The sequence below is a fragment of the Schistocerca cancellata genome, chromosome 4, assembly GCF_023864275.1.
Source record: "Schistocerca cancellata isolate TAMUIC-IGC-003103 chromosome 4, iqSchCanc2.1, whole genome shotgun sequence".
NCBI classification, from domain to species: Eukaryota; Metazoa; Arthropoda; class Insecta; order Orthoptera; family Acrididae; genus Schistocerca; species Schistocerca cancellata.
In genome coordinates, this window is record NC_064629.1 from 705,191,956 (window position 1) to 705,214,328 (window position 22,373).

The window sequence follows — 22,373 nt, forward strand, 5'->3', positions numbered from 1 at the left end:
GAATAGTCGTTTTGTTGCCACTTCCCCCAATGATTTTAGAAATGCTGATGGAATGTTATTTATCCCTTCTGCCTTATTTGACCGTAAGTCCTCCAAAGCTCTTTTAAATTCCGATTCTAATACTGGATCCCCTATCTCTTCTAAATCGACTCCTGTTTCTTCTTCTATCACATCAGACAAATCTTCATCCTCGTAGAGGCTTTCAATGTATTCTTTGCATCTATCTGCTCTCTCCTCTGCATTTAACAGTGGAATTCCCATTTCACTCTTAATGTTACCACCATTGCTTTTAATGTCACCAAAGGTTGTTTTGACTTTCCTGTATGCTGAGTGTCCTTCCGACAATCATATCTTTTTCGATATCTTCACATTTTTCCTGCAGCCATTTCGTCTTAGCTTCCCTGCACTTCCTATTTATTTCATTCCTCAGCCACTTGTATTTCTGTATTCCTGATTTTCCCGGAACATGTTTGCACTTCCTCCTTTCATCAATCAACTGAAGTATTTCTTCTGTTACCCATGGTTTCTTCGCAGCTACCTTCTTTGTATGTATGTTTTCCTTCCCAACTTCTGTGATGGCCATTTTTAGAAATGTCCATTCCTCTTCAATTGTACTGCCTACTGCGCTATTCCTTATTGCTGTATCTATAGCGTTAGAGAACTTCAAACGTATCTCGTCATTCCTTAGTACTTCTGTATCCCACTTCTTTGCGTATTGATTCTTCCTGACTAATGTCTTTAACTTCAGCCTACTCTTCATCACTACTATATTGTGATCTGAGTCTATATCTGTTCCTGGGTATGCCTTACAATCCAGTATCTGATTTCGGAATCTATGTCTGACCATGATGTAATCTAATTGAAATCTTCCCGTATCTCCCGGCCTTTTCCAAGTATACCTCCTCCTCTTGTGATTCTTGAACAGGGTATTCGCTGTTACTAGCTGAAACTTGTTACAGAACTCAATTAGTCTTTCTCCTCTTTCATTCCTTGTCCAAAGCCCATATTCTCCTGTAACCTTTTCTTCTACTCCTTCCCCTACAACTGCATTCCAGTCGCCCATGACTATTAGATTTTCGTCCCCCTTTACATACCTTTCAATATCCTCATACACTTTCTCTATCTGTTCATCTTCACCTTGCGACGTCGGCATGTATACCTGAACTATCGTTGTCGGTGTTGGTCTGCTGTCGATTCTGATTAGAACAACCCGGTCACTGAACTGTTCACAGTAACACACCCTCTGCCCTACCCTCCTATTCATAACGAATCCTACACCTGTTATACCATTTTCTGCTGCTGTTGATATTACCCGATACTCATCTGACCAGAAATCCTTGTCTTCCTTCCACTTCACTGACCCCTACTATATCTAAATTGACCCTTTGCATTTTCTAGTTTCCCTACCATGTTCAAACTTCTGAAATTCCACGCCCCGACTCGTAGAACGTTATCCTTTCGTAGATTATTCAATCTTTTTCTCATGGTAACCTCCCCCTTGGCAGTCCCCTCCCGGAGATCCGAATGGGGGACTATTCTGGAATCTTTTGCCAATGGAGAGATCATCATGACACTTCTTCATTTACAGGCCACCTGTCCTGTGGATACACGTTACGTGTCTTTAATGCAGTGGTTTCCATTGCCTTCTGCATCCTCATGTCGTTGATCATTGCTGATTCTTCCGCCTTTAGCGGCAATTTCCCACCCCTAGGACAAGAGAGTGCCCTGAACCTCTATCCGCTCCTCCGCCTCTTTGACAAGGCCGTTGGCAGAATGAGGCAGACTTCTTATGCCGGAAGTCTTCGGCCGCCAATGCTGGTTATTTATCAAAATTTAGGCAGTGGCGGGGATCGAACCTGGGACCGAAGACGTTTTGATTATGAACCAAAGACGCTAACCCTAGACCTACTAAAATCGGAAATTTTAATTATCTCCTTGATAAAACAAAGTCAGGCTACATAATCTTGTTTGCAGATACATGTGTGTGTACACACACATCCTCACACCACAGTACTCCAGCACACTGCTAGATGGGCCAAAACATAATGGCGCAGCCTGTCTCCACTTTATCTGGGGATGGGTGGGCCATTTCACTTTGGCTCCTCTAGCAGGACGCATCAGCACTTTCACATGTGGATTTCTCTGTGCCAGATATGCAGACATGTACCTGCAAACAACAAATTATGCAAATTTATTTTTTCATGGCGGCAATCAAAATTTTATTAGGAGTGACGAAGGATGTACGTTGCTGCAGTTACTTGGAGATGAAGAAGCTTGCACAGGATATAGTAGCAAGGAGAGCTGCATCAGTCCAGTCTCTGGACCGAAGACAACAATGACCACACCCACATTCATGGTAGATAGGTACTTCACGCCCTTTTTCTTTACTGGAGTTCATGGTATGTGACTATATGGTTCACTGAAAATGCACACACTTCATACACCAAAATCAGAATTTAGACACTTACATTGCTCCAAGATGACCAGTTTTGACTGTCTTATGCTGCCATCATCTGATCGTCTGGAACTTGCTATAAAATTGCCACGTTACTTTACAGGAACTTAAAGTATAAAAGGCACTCTTCATGTATACATGTCTTGATAAAAGTCCAGTCGATAAAATACACACAGTAGTGCGGTGCTGTGTGGCAAGCTCATGAGAATTGTGGTCACCACCAGCTTGCACAGACGATATGAGGTTATCAGCTGTGTGCTTTTTAACATGTAAGTGCATTTTTACCACCTGTGTTTACTTTATCAACTGGACTTTTATCAAGACACGTATATGTGGAGAGTGCCTTTTATACTTTGACTTCATGTAATGTAACATGGCAATTTTATAGCAAGTTCCAGACCATCAGATGATGGCAGCATAAGATTGTCAAAACCTATTATCTCGGAGCAAATAGAGTGCCTAAACTGTGACTGCAGTGTATGAAGTGTGTTCATTTTCAATCATATTGATCACCCCACAGAACATTATATGACTCATCTCTGCATATAGTGTATATGCTTCCCTTTATTGTTACTGAGAAGTTTTTATAGTACTTTCTTATTGAAATTTGTAGTTTTCCATTGATTTGTATAGCTTGGTATATCTTCTCAGCGGAGAAGTATAATTTAAGAACCATCTTTACTTTATGGCATAGGAAATAGAGTTCTGAACAAATACCAGTCCACTGTGAACGGATTTCTCAAGATTAATAAGGAATTTTTTTAGATTACAGTTTTAATAAGAACGGCTAAAATGAACAGTTCAAAACTGAGTGCCAATTTTTCAAAAAGGGATAAAATCTGGTAAATAACTGCACTGTTGGGTGCTGAGTTTGGATGATGTACAATGCAAACTATCCACACAGCATGATTTTATCCTAGTACTTCAGACCTTCTGAATACTAATATTACTATTTACTGACAGCTCAACATGGCTGCTAAACATCTACAGTGCTTTAAATCATATTACAATGCACAATGAAGCTTTGGAAGGAGGAGGAAAGTATAGATAAGACTGAAAATTTCAGTCGAGATACGAAGTGAAAATGACCAGCTCAGTTGGTAGGGCACAGATTACAAAAGACAAGACTCAAAGAGATCCGGTCAGACACACTTAATGCCAGAAAGTTTCAGCACAGGCACACATTTTCAATGTCCGATAAAGCCACACTTGATGCAATTCCACAAAAACACCCCGCGTCATTAGCAACATAATCTAGGTCATGTCAAATATCCTTGTACAAATACAAGATTATTATGAACTTCCTGGCAGACTCAGTCGGGTAAACAGTTTTGATCTTCCAGGAAGTTTCATATCAGCACACACTCCGCTGCATAGTGAAAAATCTCATTTTGGAAGATTATTATGGGTTAGCAGTCACTAAATACGTGACATGATTATGAACTACCTTCTCACCCCATCTTTTCTATCAGTCAGACCCTTTCATCCTCTCAAAACTAATCTAATATGTATGCTGAAAAGCCTTTAATGATATTTTTGTGAAAATCCAAAGAGTACATACCACAGGCATGTTTTTTTTCTCCAATTAGGAGTTCATTCTTTCCAGCCAATCTGCACTATATGCAGTCTCACAAAACTGTTCAAATGGAAACCTTTCGCATTTCAGCATTACAACCCATTATTTTTTAACACACTTTTCTATTCCACCCTTACAACTTTTTAAACCCAAGATCTCAAGCACGTGTTACTTCCTAAATGTAACTGAACTTTTTTTTTTTATAATTTCTCTACACAATTCAGTGGAACAATTAATGAAATAAATGTCATAGCCTAATTCTACTGTAACTCCATACCTTATCTTCAACATGTTGTGATGACCCATAAGAACCTTTCCCATTATTTTTCAACATCAGCTGAATTGAGAATCATTCAAACATTCAACACTCCCACAATTAAAGCTGTGTGCTGGACCAGGTCTCTAACTTGGACCCTCCCATTTTGCAGGCAATGCTCATTCTCGCTACAATATACAGGCACAATTCACAACCTGCCATTATCCCGTAACCTACTTTCCAATTTATTCAGCGTACAATCCCCTCGATTGCGACTACGCCATTTCTCCCCAGTAGTCTTTCTTCTGAGAGTGCTGGTCTGCCAAAGTATACAGGAGAGCTTGTGTGAACTGAAGTGAAGTGCACCTTCTAGTGCGTCACGAGTCGTGCCTGAATGGTTCACTCTGTACTAGCACTGCCTCCAACATGCAAAGTTCTGGATTTGTATTCCAGTTCAACACACTGTGTTCATCTACCAGAATGTTTAAAAAAACACCACACAGTGAAAAGTCATTCTTGATTCAAACATTCGAACTGTGCTAATACATCAAAATTCCACAAAAAATATCAAGACACTTGGTCAACAATGTCTGTTGTCATTCACCAATACTGCAAAGCTTTCATTTCTACCACATGCAATTCTTTGTTAATTACAGTGCCCCTACAACGATAACTAGGTAAAATTTTAAAGAAATGAGTAATTCTAGAAAGCTTAATGCAACAAGGCTTGGCATTGGGACTTTTTCCACTTCGTAAATTGGATTATTTAACGCCAACAGCTGTTCGTATTCTCCGACATTTCTACTGCCACTGAATAAAAATAATCATTGTAATGTTTGTGAACGCTTAAATTTTGCTGCCGGTTATGAAGTTAAATAAGATTAAATAAAAGTCCCCAAAGGAGTGGCCAAAAACTGGGCTGCGTTTATCAATACTAAATCTTCAAAGAAAAACCTCGCCCATAGTTACGTACGTAATCATATCAGATTAAATAACCGCTACCGGTGCTACCGTATTCGAAGCTCACGTTGCATCAAAGTAAAATTGGTAAGAGTTCAATTTGTATGTTTATTTTGTTTCCTAATCCCGCCATTTTTCGCAACCTGCTATTAACAATATACCATTATAGCATGCTTACCAAGAATTGCGTTTTCTCCATATGCGTCCGTTAAATAATGCATTCAATTGTTGCCGCAACGACGAAGTTATTATGCAAAGCATGGTGAAGATCACCCACTTCGCTTCTTATCGTCCATGACTATTTCTTCAGAGATTTTGTGTTCAATCCCCACGTATCAACAAAACAGCAAATAGTTACTTATTGTAAAGATTGAAATCTCCACACCCAAGTGGGTGTGCGAAGATTATTGCACCATCGTCTATCAAATCCGCCTACTGTAACCCGGTGAGAACAATGGTTGCCCGTCATTTTATTAATTTATTCTGCCTGAAGCATGACTCATGCCGCTTATTGACATCACCTAAACCTATGTAACTACTGCATCTAGCTTCACTGCAATGCAGACGTGGTCGGCATGAATATTATTCATTATAATATTACACTAAATACTCGGACGCCAAAAACATTAGAAAATGGAAGGCGAAAGAATGTTTCCGTCAAGAGAAACACGATAAACAGTTGCAACATAAACTGGAAACGGGGAATCCCAGTGCCGCCACCAAAGACTCCCACACGTATTGGGCATGTTCTTAAAAATGAAACAATACTGAAGGAGGTATCCCAACTAGTTATGCACGCTGCTTATATATCATAATAAAATTTTCCAATCAAAAATAAACTGCCATTAGTTGTTCACATAATTTTTCGTCGTAACGCACCTTACCGAGTTTCATTTAAGCGCCGTGCTTGTCCGTCATGTCCGCGCTAATATTACATACGATTCTAATATAAACACATATTTATACATAACTGAAAGATTATAAGGTTTATATATTCTATAAATTACGATTCTGTATCATATTTAGAGACTAATATCATCCCACATCAACACACTGCAGCATGTTCCATTATATTGATCTCACTGCAGTAGCGTCTGAATGCAACAAGTGCCTAACTCTCAGTAAATTATCAGTTTATTAAATTGACTGAATTGGAGACTGCAGATACATAACTAAATACTTACCAGTAGCTGGGTGTATATTTACAGTCGGACCGTTGCGGAAATAAATTCAGAAGCGGTTTTTTCGTTGAACTTGTCACCACTCCGGTATCCTGTCTCTGGACTCGGGCTGCATTGGACACCTTTTCTGCCATTATAGTCCCCCGTGCTTAAAGTTTCCTACAAAAGCTACATGAGAAATATCAGGCTAACTTGTATACCAGATCATTCTAACGCGTTCTAGCGTCTCTACTAAGCGTCCGATTTATGCGTCTGCATCTACTTTGAGCAGTGCATTGCAAAGCATTTCACACCGTTATGTCTCAAAGATGGCACACACACTCTCTGAAGCGTTGATCTCTACCCTACGGAGTAGGTATTCTCTGATGCGAACCAAAAGAAGGGTGTGAACATTCAGACGCGCAGGACGGATTTTTGTCATCAACATGCATTGTGTCCCTTGTCACATGACCCCGATATAGTAATAGTTTTGGATTTAGGCACTCTGCTGAATTTAATTGTCATTACGTCGAACTAAAGGAAAAAGTAATGAACAGTTCTATATGGCCTTAAGGCCCGTCCACACGCAACGATCTATCTGCGCAAATGTCTGCGCACATCACATCTGCGCAGACAGATCGTTGCGTGTGGACAGATGATTTGCACCAACCTGAGGTGTGTGCAAACCTGGAAGTTGGAGTTGGAGGTTTGAGCGAAACCTCTCAAATCTGTGGGTTCAAACCACATCTGCGCAGACAAGTTGGAGCGTGTGGACAGGAGATCGCCGCAAATCTGGGTCGAAACAGCTGTTTGCTCAGTCTAGTGTTTGTATTTGTGCGCACAGGGCATTGAAATGGCTGATACTCGTCAGTGTTCTCGAGAGTTTGTAAGTGAATTCATTGAAATATACAGAAACCACCCATGTTTGTGGAAGATTAAAAGTAAAGAATATAGTGACCGAGATAAAAAGACAGCAGCATACAATGCTTTAATTGAAAAATTGCGGGCAGTTGACGCCTCGGCAAGCAGAGAGACGGTAATAAAAAAATAATTTCGTTGCGAACTGGCGAAATTATTTGCGGATGGATGTCGAAACTTATAATTATCACTTAAAGCTTGTAACCCCTCATATTATGAGAAAAAATACTTGGATGAGAAGGGCAATTTCTCCTCGTGAACGGCTGGCGGTAACATTAAGATTCCTAGCAACAGGAAGGAGCTACAAGGATTTGGAATTTTCATCTGCAATATCGAAACAAGCATTGAGTGAAATAATACCCAACAGATGTGAAGCTATTTACGCTTTCCTGAAGGATGAGTTCATGAAGGCAAGTCAAGTAAATTAAGTCTGTCAGCGAATTGTTTACCGAAAAGAGTTATCCAAAGTTCAGAAATCTAGGTGGTCTGGTGTAGGAGTAGATCAAGTATACCAGCCAACGTTATGGTATTTTGATCTGCTTGGCTTTCTTAGTGATCAAGAAACGCCAAGACCAAGCAGGAGTACAATTGAAGATGAAATTGGAGTGTCAATGTGCGAGGAAATGGAACACGAGGTAATGTAAAACAAAACTGGTCGCCCTGCAACTCTCGCAGTAAATTTACGTGAGAAAACTGCTTTCGCTTTAGCAGCCACTGTCTACACCATTTTGACCGCTTTCTCTGTTTCCTGCGGTTGGTCTGAATGTTTTTTGCAACACAAGTTGCGAACACAGACCACAACAGAACTTCCTCCATTTCTATATTTCAAATAACTGAATTAAATTTTGACGTTTACGGGGAGCGTAGTCGCTTGCCACTGATATTTCATTTCTACACCGACAGATGGCGGGCGAGTAGTAGATTGGGGTTTGTGTCGTGTGAACACACCACATTTGCAGCGATCTTTTGCATGTACAGACATCTGCGCCGATGTCTGCGCAGACAGATCGTTGCGTGTGGACCGGGCTTTAGAATGTAGTATTATGGCGTTTTTTATTCCGGAGAACATCCAGACATCAGTACTATAGAGCCTAATGTTGCAGGTCAACAAAACTGGAATCAAAATCTCTACCGATAGTTTTAGCTAGTGTAAATGTTCAATGTCTACGAACAAAATGTCATCAGTTGCCTATATTTATAGAAGATGCAAAGCCAGATGTGATATGTGTATGTGAGCAGCGTCTCGACAAAGAAGAGGGTGAAAATTGCAGATGCATTGAATACCTAGAGATGGCGAGCTCATGTTATCGAGAAACTACCATTCATGAAAGCGCGTTTGTGTATGCCAATAAAAATCTCAACATTAGGGATGTGAACTTGAGAAATTACTGCTCGGATATGGATTTAAAACTGGCTGGCTTCGAACTAGTAGATATGCATATGATTACTGTTTCAGTGTATCATTCACCAAATGGAAATTTCGAAAACTTTATCACTAACTTGGAAAGTTGTTTACGTCACATAACACACCTTACACCAAAAATTGCAGTGTGTGTCCATCTCAATGTACACATAGGTGAAAATAGTACTACAAAAGAGAGAGCATTCTTGAATTTAGTAAATAGTTATGCTCTCTTTATAGCAAACAGACTTCAAACTAGAGGTGATGCCTGCCACGACATTATTATTACAAATTTAGATACCTGCAGTTACAAAATAAATGTAGTTGATGCAATGATAGCATTAGTCATAAAACTACAAACGAAGACTCTGGGTAACCAACAGACAAATTCATGGCAATCAGATTATGTGTTTCACAAAAGAGTAGTGCCAAAAGAAAAACTAGACACTTTCAATGCCTCAGTGTCCAGTATAACTGGCAGCAATTAATTAAAGAAGCAAAACCCAATGTTGCCTTAAATGTTCTTTTCCAGACACTAAAATACAAATTTGGTGAGATGTTCTCACTGATACCAAGGAAAAGCCACACAGGTAAAGCACGAGGAAAACAGTAAATAGTAAATGCAAGAACATGGTACACACCTGAGCTAGACAATCTAAAAAAAACATTGTCCTAATGTCGAATGACTGCGCCAAAGCAGTCACAGATCTAAATAGTAAACAATTGTTACACAGCAATTACTTAGAGGCCAAGAGATTTTATGGGAAAAAAGTAGAAGAAGTTAAAAGGAGGGGGAATGATAGATTCATAAGAGAAGCTTGTAATCCGTGCAAAGCAGCCTGGACTCTAGTAAATGAACATAGAAAGAAGCCTACTTCCTCTTCTAATGCCTGCACTCCAGATGACTTCAGTGACTACATTAACAAAGTTATAGAAAACGCTGTTGCTGAAATCTCAGACTCGCTTATAGAACCTGCTGTTTACTTACCAAATAAAACTCTCAGCAAATGTGAAACATGGAAAAATGTACAAACAAATGACATACTGAAAAATAGTAAAACCTTACAAAACTTCGGAGAGTCTAGATATCTACAGGATGACTTTTACTGTCCTAAAGAAAATTATTGGAGAAATATCACAGCCATTAGCAACAGCTATAAACAACTGTCTGTCTGCAGGAGTTTTCTCAGATTTCTTGAAACTTGCAAGGATGGTACCAGTTTACAAAAAAAGAAACCCAGATAATGTGTCAAGTTTTAGGCCAATATCAATCATCCCTGTACTAGCAAAAGTGATTGAATCCATCATGGAAGATCAGATCCTAAATTATTTTGAAAAAAAAACCTCTTCAAAGATGCACAATATAGGTTACGGAAGGGAAAGTTCTGTACTACTGCAGCATTACACTTATTAAGAAAAGTAATGCAGGCGTTCGAGGAGAGTGTGTTTACGTACTCACATTGTGCAACCTAAGCAAAGCTTTCGACTGCATTCCCCATAAGATCTTACTCAAAAAACTAAAATGCTATGGTGTGGGAGGTATAGCCCTAGCTACACTTCTATCTTACTTGGAAAATAGAAGGCAAATTGTTTCAGTCCATGGAGCAAGATCCCAGGAACAAAAGGTAGAACACGGCATGCCACAAGGTCTGGTCATAGCCCCACTCCTCTTCCTCATTTTTGTAATTGATCTAAGTGAAGTTGGTGAGACACTACAATTTGCGGATGACACCACTCTTATTGTCAAAGGGGAAAATTCAGCCCAAGCAGTCATTTAGTTTGATGTACAGTTCCAAAACGCTAAAAAATGGTTCATCGTCAACAAGATGAAAGTAAACAAAGAAAAAAACTTCACATGGTATGCAGCCTTAGAAAAAACACAGACTCTGACCATATGGAATCTGTGAAACTGTTAGGCTTCGCAACAGGCCACTAACTCTCATGGAATGGACACACTGTGCATGTATGCAAGAAACTCTCTTGTGTAATATACCTCCTACAAAGATTAAAAAAAGTGATTACAGACCATTTTCTGATTACTGGCTACTATGCTTTGATCGATAGCCACATTTTGTAAGGATTAAAGGTATGGGGTCATTTGGCAGGCTGCAAGGATGTGCTGCTACTGCAAAAGAAGGCAATAAGAATTACTACATCGAGCAGCAGCCAGGAACACTGTACACCAATATTCAGAACATTGGGAGTAGTGACTGTTTATAGCCACTATGTATTATTATGCCTCATATAGGTAAGGAAAAACCAAGACACCTACAGCAAGAGGCATAACATCTATAAACATAATACCCGCAGCAAACAAGACATAATTCTGCCAACCTGCCGACTGTCCAAAACAAGAGACAGTTTTCCGGTGATCGCTGTGAGGATGTTCAACAAACTACCTGTTGAATTGCAGACCCTGCCACTGGATAACTTCAAGAAACGTATTGCTGAAGGCCTGAAACAATGCCCACTATACTCAGTCCAAGAATTCTTTGACCGTGAAGAATGCGAATGGACACAGTAAACATGACATGATCTATATACATTACCTGTATAAAGTTAAGATGTTATTCTGTAATAGATTATATTGTAAATCACATGATTGTAACTTTGACATAGTCTGTCCAGCCATGGCTGATGAACGACGAAGACCTGGTAATAAATGGTAATATGAAGACATTCCGTTCAAAAGTATTGCAAATTTTGCTAGCACACTTCATCAGCATTTCAGCAGTACTTTTTGAATAGCGGATAAACTTGGCTTAAAGCTCTGGAGAGCAATGTGCAAGTGTATTTCGTTTGTTTATGACACCTGTCACAATATAAACATCACTAGTTTTTTGTTTCTAATTATAGGCAATGAAGGGATGGCCATCATTATTTTTTTAAGTTTTGTACTGAACTTTATCGTATTACCGAGAGAGTGTTCTAACGAATTATGCTATAGAGGCGTTGCAAAATGGACACTGTCGTTGCACGTTTCCTGAAGTATGCCTAATTTACAGACTTGAAAGGCACCAAAATTTCAGTTTATACCACATGCTTGTCCATTACTTTACATGATTTTTCTTTAATTATTTGTTATTTCTTATACGAGGTACTGCTACGGTCGCAGGTTCGAATCCTGCCTCGGGCATGGATGTGTGTGATGTCCTTAGGTTAGTTAGGTTTAAGTAGTTCTAAGTTGTAGGGGACTGATGACCTCCGATGTTAAGTCCCATAGTGATCAGAGCCATTATATACGAGGTACCAACATTATTTAACATTTTAATGTGTTTATTTGGGACAGTCTTGTGTCTACTACATCACAGAACGACTTTAATGTAAAACAATTAAACTGAGTTTAATGTATGTACAGCAATGTTTTCATTTCCAGATATAGTTTTAAATTTCGCTCATTATTAATCCTATACAATCACTCAGCATGTCATATGTAGTAGCAGTTTTATGAATACTGATTTTAAGTGGCCAGTGGAGGGGAATGGTGACCCTTGATGGCGTCATTCAAAGACAAAGACATAAATACAATAATACAAAACAACTGATATCATAATTATTCATTCCTGCAGTGCAAATTTAACTAGTTGTTATGAGAACATAGTGCAGCAGAAAACATAGCAGATAGTATGATTAAACTAATCCTTGCTAAGCTGAGGATAGCACTTTCTTTGGCCAACTCTCATTTCTCATACAAACGAAAGCAAAGACTGTAAATGCTTTCACAATTGAAAACTGAATTGAATGAGGAATATTCTAAGGAATTTGAGCTACAGCATTTTACAATGCCCCAGAAGTCCACATTTTAAAATAAAAATAAACATTGCTCCAAATCTTTGAACTCAACAACAACACAACTAACTGAAACTCAAAGTTTAGGGAACAATCACACTCTGTTATCACTATGGCTTAAAACTACAAACTTTTTAATTTTACTAGTCCATAATAGTTTGCTACTGTAAGAAATATCACTGACGAAAAACCGCAACAGGCCACATATTTTTGAGTCAAACCTCCATGACTAGTTTTTGGTATAGGCCAATTGTCAGATGGAAGAGAGGATTTCTTCGGGAGGACGATAGTTGAAACTCATGTCCAGCCATCCAGATTTAGGTTTTCCGTTATTTCCCTAAATTGCTCCAGGTTAATGACAAGATGGTTCCTTTGAAATGGTACAAACGATTTCCTTCCCCACTCTTGACACAATCTGAGCTTTGCTCTGTCTCTAATGTCTTTGCTGTCGACATGACGTTAAACCTATTCTTCCTTCCTTCCTGCCTTGTTTCCTTCTTTTGAGGATCTCTTGTTCAATCTTTGTTCCACAATCAAGACTGCAGACAAAATGGCGGACACTTGTGTTTAAGTCAGCCAAGGAGGCTGATATCAGTTATGTGAAGGCCGAAGTAGTGTGATTTCCAGTGGAACCAGTGGCAGTGACGTCAGAATGAATTGTCTTCCATAAAACTTGATGCGACCATTAAACTTGATAGTAGCCCAAAAAATTAAGAACTTTGTGGATGTCATACGGGATTCCACCTTTTTCCATTGTTTTCGTATTATAACTAGCATTTTATGGCAGTATGCCATTTCAAGGCAATGGCATAGTGAAGATTTATCATAAACACATCCGTGAGATTTGTTATAATTAAATATCAGTTAATGACACATTGGTGATAAAAGCCTTCAGGAGATACTAAGATAAAAGACTCTGTTGTTGAAAGTTGTATGTGTGCACTGTGTTGCAGTGGTTGAAACATGGCGTTATGGAGTCGAAAGAAGCAGGTTCATACTTTGCTATATGTGAATATTTTTTTATACTTCTTCGTGTTTGTTAAAGTTTCTCAGATTTTCTTATTAACTAAATTTTTGCCAATACTGTGATATTTACTTATAACAGAGCTTTCTCTTATGAGTGAATTCGTTCGATTTTGTGACGTCAGCATTATTAAAAAACTTAAGATTAAATAGCTGGGACTGAAACGAACAACAGTGTCATTTATAATTTTGCTTTTTAGCTGTTTTTTCCGAATATGTTGTGATTTCCGAGGGTCCACTCACACACAATTTACATCTGTAAAACTCTACGTGACAACGAACCTAGATAGCAGCTGACAAATGTGCTTGACAAGTATTTGCCCTTTTGATGTCACTTCTGGGTAAATTGGGAGAGGCTTTAGCTTCTCCCGATATGTGTAAATCTGACGTCACATCAACTTCTTATTTGATTGCTTACATTATGCCTGCTGTCGGACGATGGGCCTGTGCCCCAAACTGGTGAGGTGAAACAAAACATTCATTTAAAATGTGTGGCTGGTTGCAATTGTTTCTTCACTGATATTTTTAACTATATTTCTTTAAAAATGTCATTTGTTATGAGAAACTGAATCATTAGCATACCAGAAGTCTCTTTACATGCAAGTAATAATGTTGCATTTAGTGACCGTTATTTTCTCTTGATTCTTTTATTTGACAATTATGTTACAAAATCCTATTATTTGTTAATATAGCTGGCATTACCTAGGGTTCCTGGCAGCAAGATATTTTTCAATACATGTTATTCTTTGAAGACCATACGGCATATTCACCTCTGTGGAGTGAAAGATTCATCCTGCAAAATTTAATGATATTTACGTCCAGGAGCAGTGAGATATAATAGTTTATTTTCTAAGTATCTGACAAAACCTTAAATTGAAAAATATCTGTGTTCAGCTGGTGTGTCACCAAATAATAGCAATGGTTTCCACATGAATTAACTCATTTTGCACTACCTGTAGTCATCTTGAACATTAATTACTTTTGTATTATGATATACAACAAAAAGAATATAAAAAAAATTATTAAGTTACCTAGAAAGGCATTTTTACCCACCTTCATAGCCTGAATAACTAACGCACACCTGTGCAGTGGCAATTGGTTTAGAGGCACCCAGCTAGAATCCTAATTGTGAAAGAAATTGTCATTGGTAGTATTTGGTGGGCAATGGCAGGAAAGGTAGTGGTGTACAGTGCCTGATAACTAACAGTTCTTATACTTAACTTCTCATGGTTGGGATTCACAGTCATATAATATCTTTTAAAAGACATCATAGTCGCCGTTGACTGTATAAAATAATTATTGTTACTATTGCAATTTCTGCCTTATGGCCATTTTCAAGTAACACTGCAAAGTTACATTCTGTAAGAATATAAAACTATCTGACATGAGTACATGAGAAAAAAAGTTCTCATACTGCTATTAAAGCACTGGGTTTCACCTTCACTTCATCCATAACAAGACAAACACAGCATTACACAGAACAATTATTCATTGTAGTCATCCACATGCCACAGAAACACGCTTGACAGTTTATAACAGGATGGACCAACACAACTACCTCCACTAGCGCTTTGTTCCGATGGCAATGTGTGATTCCCACAGCTGTCCCTGACACACTTCTCCTGAGAACGCAACTGACCTGATTAAATTTATTTTTCTAGGATGCATAATGTGAAGACAACTTGGTTTACTATGCTGACCAAGTGCAGTTATAAATTATTTCAAGAAGTCACAAATTTTTGGACTATAATAATGAAAACATAAACTTCTAAGTGCCCATGTGGGATGTATCCAAGTGAAAGTATCCAAATCTCATGAAGCACACAACATCAACTTAACAGGGTAATAAAGTAAAGGGGATGAAAGGGGGAGCAGATGAGAACTGTTAACACAAGCAGCCAATAAAGTAAAATACGATAAATCTGTATAACAATAAAATTAAGTATAACAGGTTAGTGTTAGTGGATACTTTGATGCTTGTAACATAGTATTCAAAGACAACAAAGATGCAACATCATAGTAGGAGAAGCAAACTAAAGTATGAGTGTAGTCTCTCATAAGAAGAAATCAGCCCAACCAATTCAGTAAAATTTATTCATTCTTAAGAATGTGAATCTTGAGTGCAATTATCAAGAGATCTGTATTAAGAAAAGACATGTTCAGAAGGATGAACAGCTTTCAGTTAGCTACTTTCACTGAGGCTTGAATGAGAGCAGATACGGCAAGTTACCTGAAGATCTGTAAAAGAGCTGATGAATCATGTACAGGGTGTCCATATTTCATGTTTCAGTTTCAAAACGCTGTAGAAAGAGAACCACTGCTCAGAATGACGTCAAATTTGAACAGCATATTTTTGAGGGAGGGGAAACGTCATGGCACCAAGAAAATTTTGAGAAAATCTTATCAATAGACAGCGCTGTAAGCGTCAGAATATCTACACCAACAGACATGTGGCATACAGTTGTTCAGTTTGTGTCCGAGAGGTCCAGCGTGATAGTCTTCATGAAGGATTCTGCACAACTGGCGAAACGCTTTCACAAGAAGGGTAACCGCACATGAGTAGCCCCGTGGAATTCTCAAACATTCAAGAGTATGGGAAAAGGCAATGGTCTGATGTCTGCTAAGGGTCTGGAGAAAATGATTACAAAATTCGAGAAGACTGGTTCTTTTGAAGTGTGGGAGAGGAAGGAAAGAAGTTGATTCAATGTCTGTTGAAGATGTGGCCACAGCACTGCAGGAGGTGAGCTGTGGCGTGCAAACATGCATTACATAGGGACTTCCCTGTAAGTTGGACATGCCTGTGAGCATAGTGCATAAACTCATATGAAACATCCTGCAACGCTATCCATACAAAATCACCCACGTCCAGGAGGTGCTTCCTGAAGATCTGCCTGCAAGACAACATCCGCTCTGGAATTTCTTGCTCCCATAGAGGTGAACAATGAATGGCCATCGAACATTCTATGGGCAGACGAAGCCCATAGAATGAAGCCCTAACTGTAGAATATGGGCAACGGACAATCCGCACGCACATCAACTGCTGCCACTTCACGTCGCAAAGGTGACTGTGCAGTGCAGGCTGACGGCATCGTTTATCGTAGCGCCATATTTTTTCTAGGAGATAAGTCCTGCGGGTCCTGTTACCATAGCTGGTAAACGCTATTCGAGTCTTCTGCACACAAACGTCATTACAGTCCTTCAAAAGCGTGGATGTGTGGACAGGATCATTTTAATGCAAGATGGTGCTGCTCTGCACACTGCACAGCCAGCTAAGTGGCTGCTGCAGAGGCATTTTGGAAATTCTACAGTTATCAGCTGTCATTTCCCTACAGCCTGGCTGTCTACATCACCCGATCTTAATGTTTGTGACTTCTGGCTTTAGGGTTATTTGAAAGATGTTGCAGTCAGTGTTTCGGTTATGAACGGGTCTGAATTGAAGGCACGCATTGTGCAATGCATTCGGAACATGATCCTTGAGATCCTCTGATCTGTTGTGGAACATGCTGTTTATCAGTTTCAACTTTTGGCAGAAAACAGTGGAGGGCATATTGTACACTCCTGGAAATGGAAAAAAGAACACATTGACACCGGTGTGTCAGACCCACCATACTTGCTCCGGACACTGCGAGAGGGCTGTACAAGCAATGATCACACGCACGGCACAGCGGACACACCAGGAACCGCGGTGTTGGCCGTCGAATGGCGCTAGCTGCGCAGCATTTGTGCACCGCCGCCGTCAGTGTCAGCCAGTTTGCCGTGGCATACGGAGCTCCATCGCAGTCTTTAACACTGGTAGCATGCCGCGACAGCGTGGACGTGAACCCTATGTGCAGTTGACGGACTTTCAGCGAGGGCGTATAGTGGGCATGCGGGAGGTCGGGTGGACGTACCGCCGAATTGCTCAACACGTGGGGCGTGAGGTCTCCACAGTACATCGATGTTGTCGCCAGTGGTCGGCGGAACGTGCACGTGCCCGTCGACCTGGGACCGGACCGCAGCGACGCACGGATGCACGCCAAGACCGTAGGATCCTACGCAGTGCCGTAGGGGACCGCACCGCCACTTTCCAGCAAATTAGGGACACTGTTGCTCCTGGGGTATCGGCGAGGACCATTCGCAACCGTCTCCATGAAGCTGGGCTACGGTCCCGCACACCGTTAGGCCGTCTTCCGCTCACGCCCCAACATCGTGCAGCCCGCCTCCAGTGGTGTCGCGACAGGCGTGAATGGAGGGACGAATGGAGACGTGTCGTCTTCAGCGATGAGAGTCGCTTCTGCCTTGGTGCCAATGATGGTCGTATGCGTGTTTGGCGCCGTGCAGGTGAGCGCCACAATCAGAACTGCATACGACCGAGGCACACAGGGCCAACACCCGGCATCATTGTGTGGGGAGCGATCTCCTACACTGGCCGTACACCACTGGTGATCGTCGAGGGGACACTGAACAGTGCACAGTACATCCAAACCGTCATCGAACCCATCGCTCTACCATTCCTAGACCGGCAAGGGAACTTGCTGTTCCAACAGGACAATGCACGTCCGCATGTATCCCGTGCCACCCAACGTGCTCTAGAAGGTGTAAGTCAACTACCCTGGCCAGCAAGATCTCTGGATCTGTCCCCCATTGAGCATGTTTGGGACTGGATGAAGCGTCGTCTCACGCGGTCTGCACGTCCAGCACGAACGCTGGTCCAACTGAGGCGCCAGGTGGAAATGGCATGGCAAGCCGTTCCACAGGACTACATCCAGCATCTCTACGATCGTCTCCATGGGAGAATAGCAGCCTGCATTGCTGCGAAAGGTGGATATACACTGTACTAGTGCCGACATTGTGCATGCTCTGTTGCCTGTGTCTATGTGCCTGTGGTTCTGTCAGTGTGATCATGTGATGTATCTGACCCCAGGAATGTGTCAATAAAGTTTCCCCTTCCTGGGACAATGAATTCACGGCGTTCTTATTTCAATTTCCAGGAGTGTGTATGTCCTGTGCCAGTCTCACTACGTTTAATAATCGATATCATTTTGCTTTTTATATGGTTTTTGACTCCAGGCCAATTAAAAACAAATGCCATTTTGCTTCTTATGTGGTTTTTGGCCTCGTGAGGATTAAACACCGATTTTTCCCATCTGATATGATACGACTTTGCCGTGGCGGATGGGCTTTCCTAACAAACAGTGCCACAACTGTTGACTACCAAACTTGTGCAGACATGCACATTAAACAGTACGGATGGTGTAATGTTCATTTCAAACCATAGCCATCGTATTGCAATTCATCATTTTTTTTGTTCCATGACGTTTCCGCCTGCGTCAATAACATGCTGTACAAATTTGACGTCATTCTGAGCAGTGGTACTCTTTGAACAGCTTTCCAAAACTGGAACTTTAATTATGCAGACACTGCATAATGGCAAAAGCTTATAAATGGTTACATGAACGTGTATTGCAACAGAATCTTGTTTTTGTATTTGGTTTGCAAATAACTTTGCTCTTCTTCCAAACGAAATTTTCTCCACAGTTATACAGTGTGGAGAAAAATTGTGTCACGAAATTTTAACCTTGGTTAACTGATGCCAGTAGGAACCAAAATTACTAATGTTGTGTAGGTTGACAATGCACCATTTTTAAACTATGGAAACTTGGCGCTACGCGCTCTGATTGGCCGTGGGATTGCCCTGTTGCCGTTCGTCAGTTGACGGGCAGTGCTGTGGTTGTCGGTTCACACATACAAACGTCCCTCGCCCTGTAACTGCCCCAACGTGATACGCACACATGTCGAATAGGTTTTGCTGTTTTCTCCACCTCACGTCAGAGGCATTCACATGTACCACACAGGGTAGCCGTGCGGTCTAAGGCACCTTGTCACGACTCGCGCAGCTCACCCCGTCGGAGGTTCGAGCTGTCCCTGGGGCATGGGTGTGTGTGTTGTCCTTAGTGTAAGTTAGTTTAAGTTAGATTAAGTAATGTGTAAGCTTAGAGACTGATGACCTTAGCAGTTTGGTCCCATAACATCTTACCACAAATTTCCAAAATTCCCATTCACACGTAAGCTTCGCTTCAGAGCACACACACGTCACTTGCGATTTACTCATAGAATGAGCATGGCGGCACAGTATTGGTTTCAAGAAAAATGAGATATGGTTTTTGTTTATGGAGTATTTGACAGTTATGCACATGAAACTTAACGGTTGTATGAGGAACGGTACCCAGTAAGACGCCACACACACACGCAAACGTATACAGCAATTCACCGGCGACTTGGCGAAACGGGCTCGTTATTGGGATATCATGGTGATGCTGGAAGACCTCGAACACGAAGGGATGCTGCATTTGAAGAGACTGTTCTTGAGTGTTTCGAGGAAGCACCTATGGCAAGTACCTGAGTGGTTGGACACGACATGGGGGTCACTCATCGGTTAGTCTGGGAGGTTTTGAGGGATGATGGCCAGCATCCATGAAGTTTCCACACTGTCCAAGACCTAAATCCTGTGGTGGACTATGAACACAGACTAGGGTTTCCCGGTGGTTTCTGCAATGTGTTGCACGAGATCCTGACTTCCCCGCCATTGTGTTGTTTACCGATGAGTGCACCTTCCATCAGAATGGCCTTTACAACACTCGAAACGTTCGTTACTGGGCAAGGGAAAATCGTCACGTCACGTACATCCACAGACATCAGGAACGTTTTTCTCAACATTTGGGTAGGCACTGTATGTGACCATTTGATTGGGCCGGTCCGTCTATCTCCTCGACTTACCAGGGCAAACTACCTTAACTTTTTCAAGAAACTCTACCCGGCCTGCTGGAAGATGTTCCCCTTGACCTACAGCTACGCATGTGGTTGCAGCACTTAACAGTCATGCTGTGCATGGGTATTTAAATGAACTCTTTGATGGCCGAGTAATTGGCAGAGGTGCTCATAGGACATGACCCCTGCGATCACCAGACCTCATGCCACTGCACTTTTTCCTGTGGGGATCCTTCAAGGTTCCATTTCACCCACCTGAACGCCAACCACCTAGAAACGAAGAGGAATTAACGGATCGCATTCAACATGCCGCCAATCACATCAGGGCTACGCCAGGCATCTTTAAAAGAGTTCGACAAAACATCGTTACCAAGCTTGTGTCGCGTCAGAGGGTCGCCAGTTTGAGCGCTTGATTTAAGTAAACAATGTCCTAGCAACAAAAAAGGCCCTTTTGAGGGCCGACACAATTTGTGAAGTATTTTCTGCACGTGGACTAACAGCTGTTGATGGGTTTATTCCCGGTACGTCTTATCATGAAACTACAATGGATGTGTCGGGACCCTGGCGGATTCACCCCCAAGGCCACCAGAATTGAAGGCTGGCACGCAACCACAGACTGTCTGGACCACCATGGGTACATCGTGATCTCTGGCAGGAAAAGCATTCACAGTCATGCGTTGCCCAGAGCATCCCGTAACAGAGCAATCCCATGGCCAATCGGAGCGTGTGGCGCCAAGTTTACGTAGTTTCAAAATTGTGCGTTGTCGACCTACACAACATTAGTAATTTTGGTTCCTACTGGCATCAGCTATCTAGGGTTAAAATTTCGTGAAACAATTTTTCTCCACCCTGTATATGCATTGTAAAGTAAAAAGCGGTATCATGTCACTGAGTATAATAGTGTAAGCTTTCGGCTATACTGGTAATGATAGTATGGTTTTCATTCTGAATTCAAGGTACCAAAAGTCGATTTTTCTGGTGTAATTTCTACTGGCAATTAAATTAGTATCAGTTGTTATTTAACATATCTCATCTGTCATCTATCACCTACAAACATTTTATTAGCATGTAAGATAAATGTGTAACATAATAGGACTTAATATACAGCAGATATTAAATTTAATAATTAATTACAAAGTTATTACTAGTAAATTATAGTGACTGTTTTGAAATACTTTACATGCTGTCAATACTAAGTCGAAGAGCAAAATTTTAATAGGCTAATCAGGCCATGAGTTTAAGGATAATGAATGTGTTCATTTGGAGGTCAACATGGACTCTAAAGAGAGTTCATTTTTCCATTAGACAATTCCAAAGAGAGATTAACATTGTACAAAGCAGTGCTAAATTGTTGGTGAGGTGGAGCTATAAAGCACTATTTCTGCTAAACATAAGATTTATAATGACCACACACAACATAGAACTAGCACTAAGACAGACCTCATCATTTTGGACTGTGTTTTGAAGGAGGCTATTGAAATACGAGTGGCTGATGGGATGATGCGGCGCGGGATTAGCCGAGTGGTCTGAGGCGCTGCAGTCATGGACTGTGCGGCTGAGGTTCGAGTCCTCCCTCGGGCATGGGTGTGTCTGTTTGTCCTTGGGATAATTTAGGTTAAGTAGCGTGTAAGCTTAGGGACTGATGACCTTAGCAGTTAAGATTTCACACACATTTGAACATTTGATGGGCTGATCAACAGAGACACTGAGTTCACTCTCAGCAAAGCTTGGGACCCAGAACTCAGCCAACTAAAATCACACCGTCAGCCAAGAACGATTTCCCCGCCTGTCACAGACCACAAGAGCATTTAGGAGACAGAATTCGTTCCCAGCTTCTGGCGGCGCCGTCCTCCCCACCACTGCACCCACCATGGCGTGCGGTGGAGAAAAGGGTGTGGGACGATAAGCGTATAAGGAAGGTGGGATGTAGCAAAGACATCCCCCCTCTTACAATGCAGGCAACAGGAAAAGGAACAATGTGCAAACTGCTGCGGAAACAATTCAGCATTGTTATACAAGCGTCCCCAGCGGCCTAAATAGCCACCAGCATCGAGACCAGAACGCCAATTAAGACCATCGATGGCCCC

At 41.2% G+C, this 22,373-nt stretch overlaps 1 protein-coding gene across 5 annotated transcripts in view; it reads right to left on the minus strand.

Annotated features, from left to right (window-relative positions):
• Positions 1-6,708, minus strand: part of LOC126183672 (protein N-terminal glutamine amidohydrolase) — an 80,278-nt gene extending 73,570 nt beyond the window's left edge. For 4 of the 5 annotated variants that reach the window (XM_049925831.1, XM_049925832.1, XM_049925830.1 and 1 more), the window contains exon 1: positions 6,432-6,708. In XM_049925831.1, coding sequence (XP_049781788.1) covers positions 6,432-6,562 — 131 coding nt within the window. In that variant the 5' untranslated portion in view covers positions 6,563-6,708. Of the gene's footprint in view, positions 1-5,425; positions 5,533-6,431 lie in introns of those variants that run through there. The other variant, XM_049925833.1, reaches the window with a different exon arrangement.
• Positions 6,709-22,373: the final 15,665 nt, after the last annotated feature.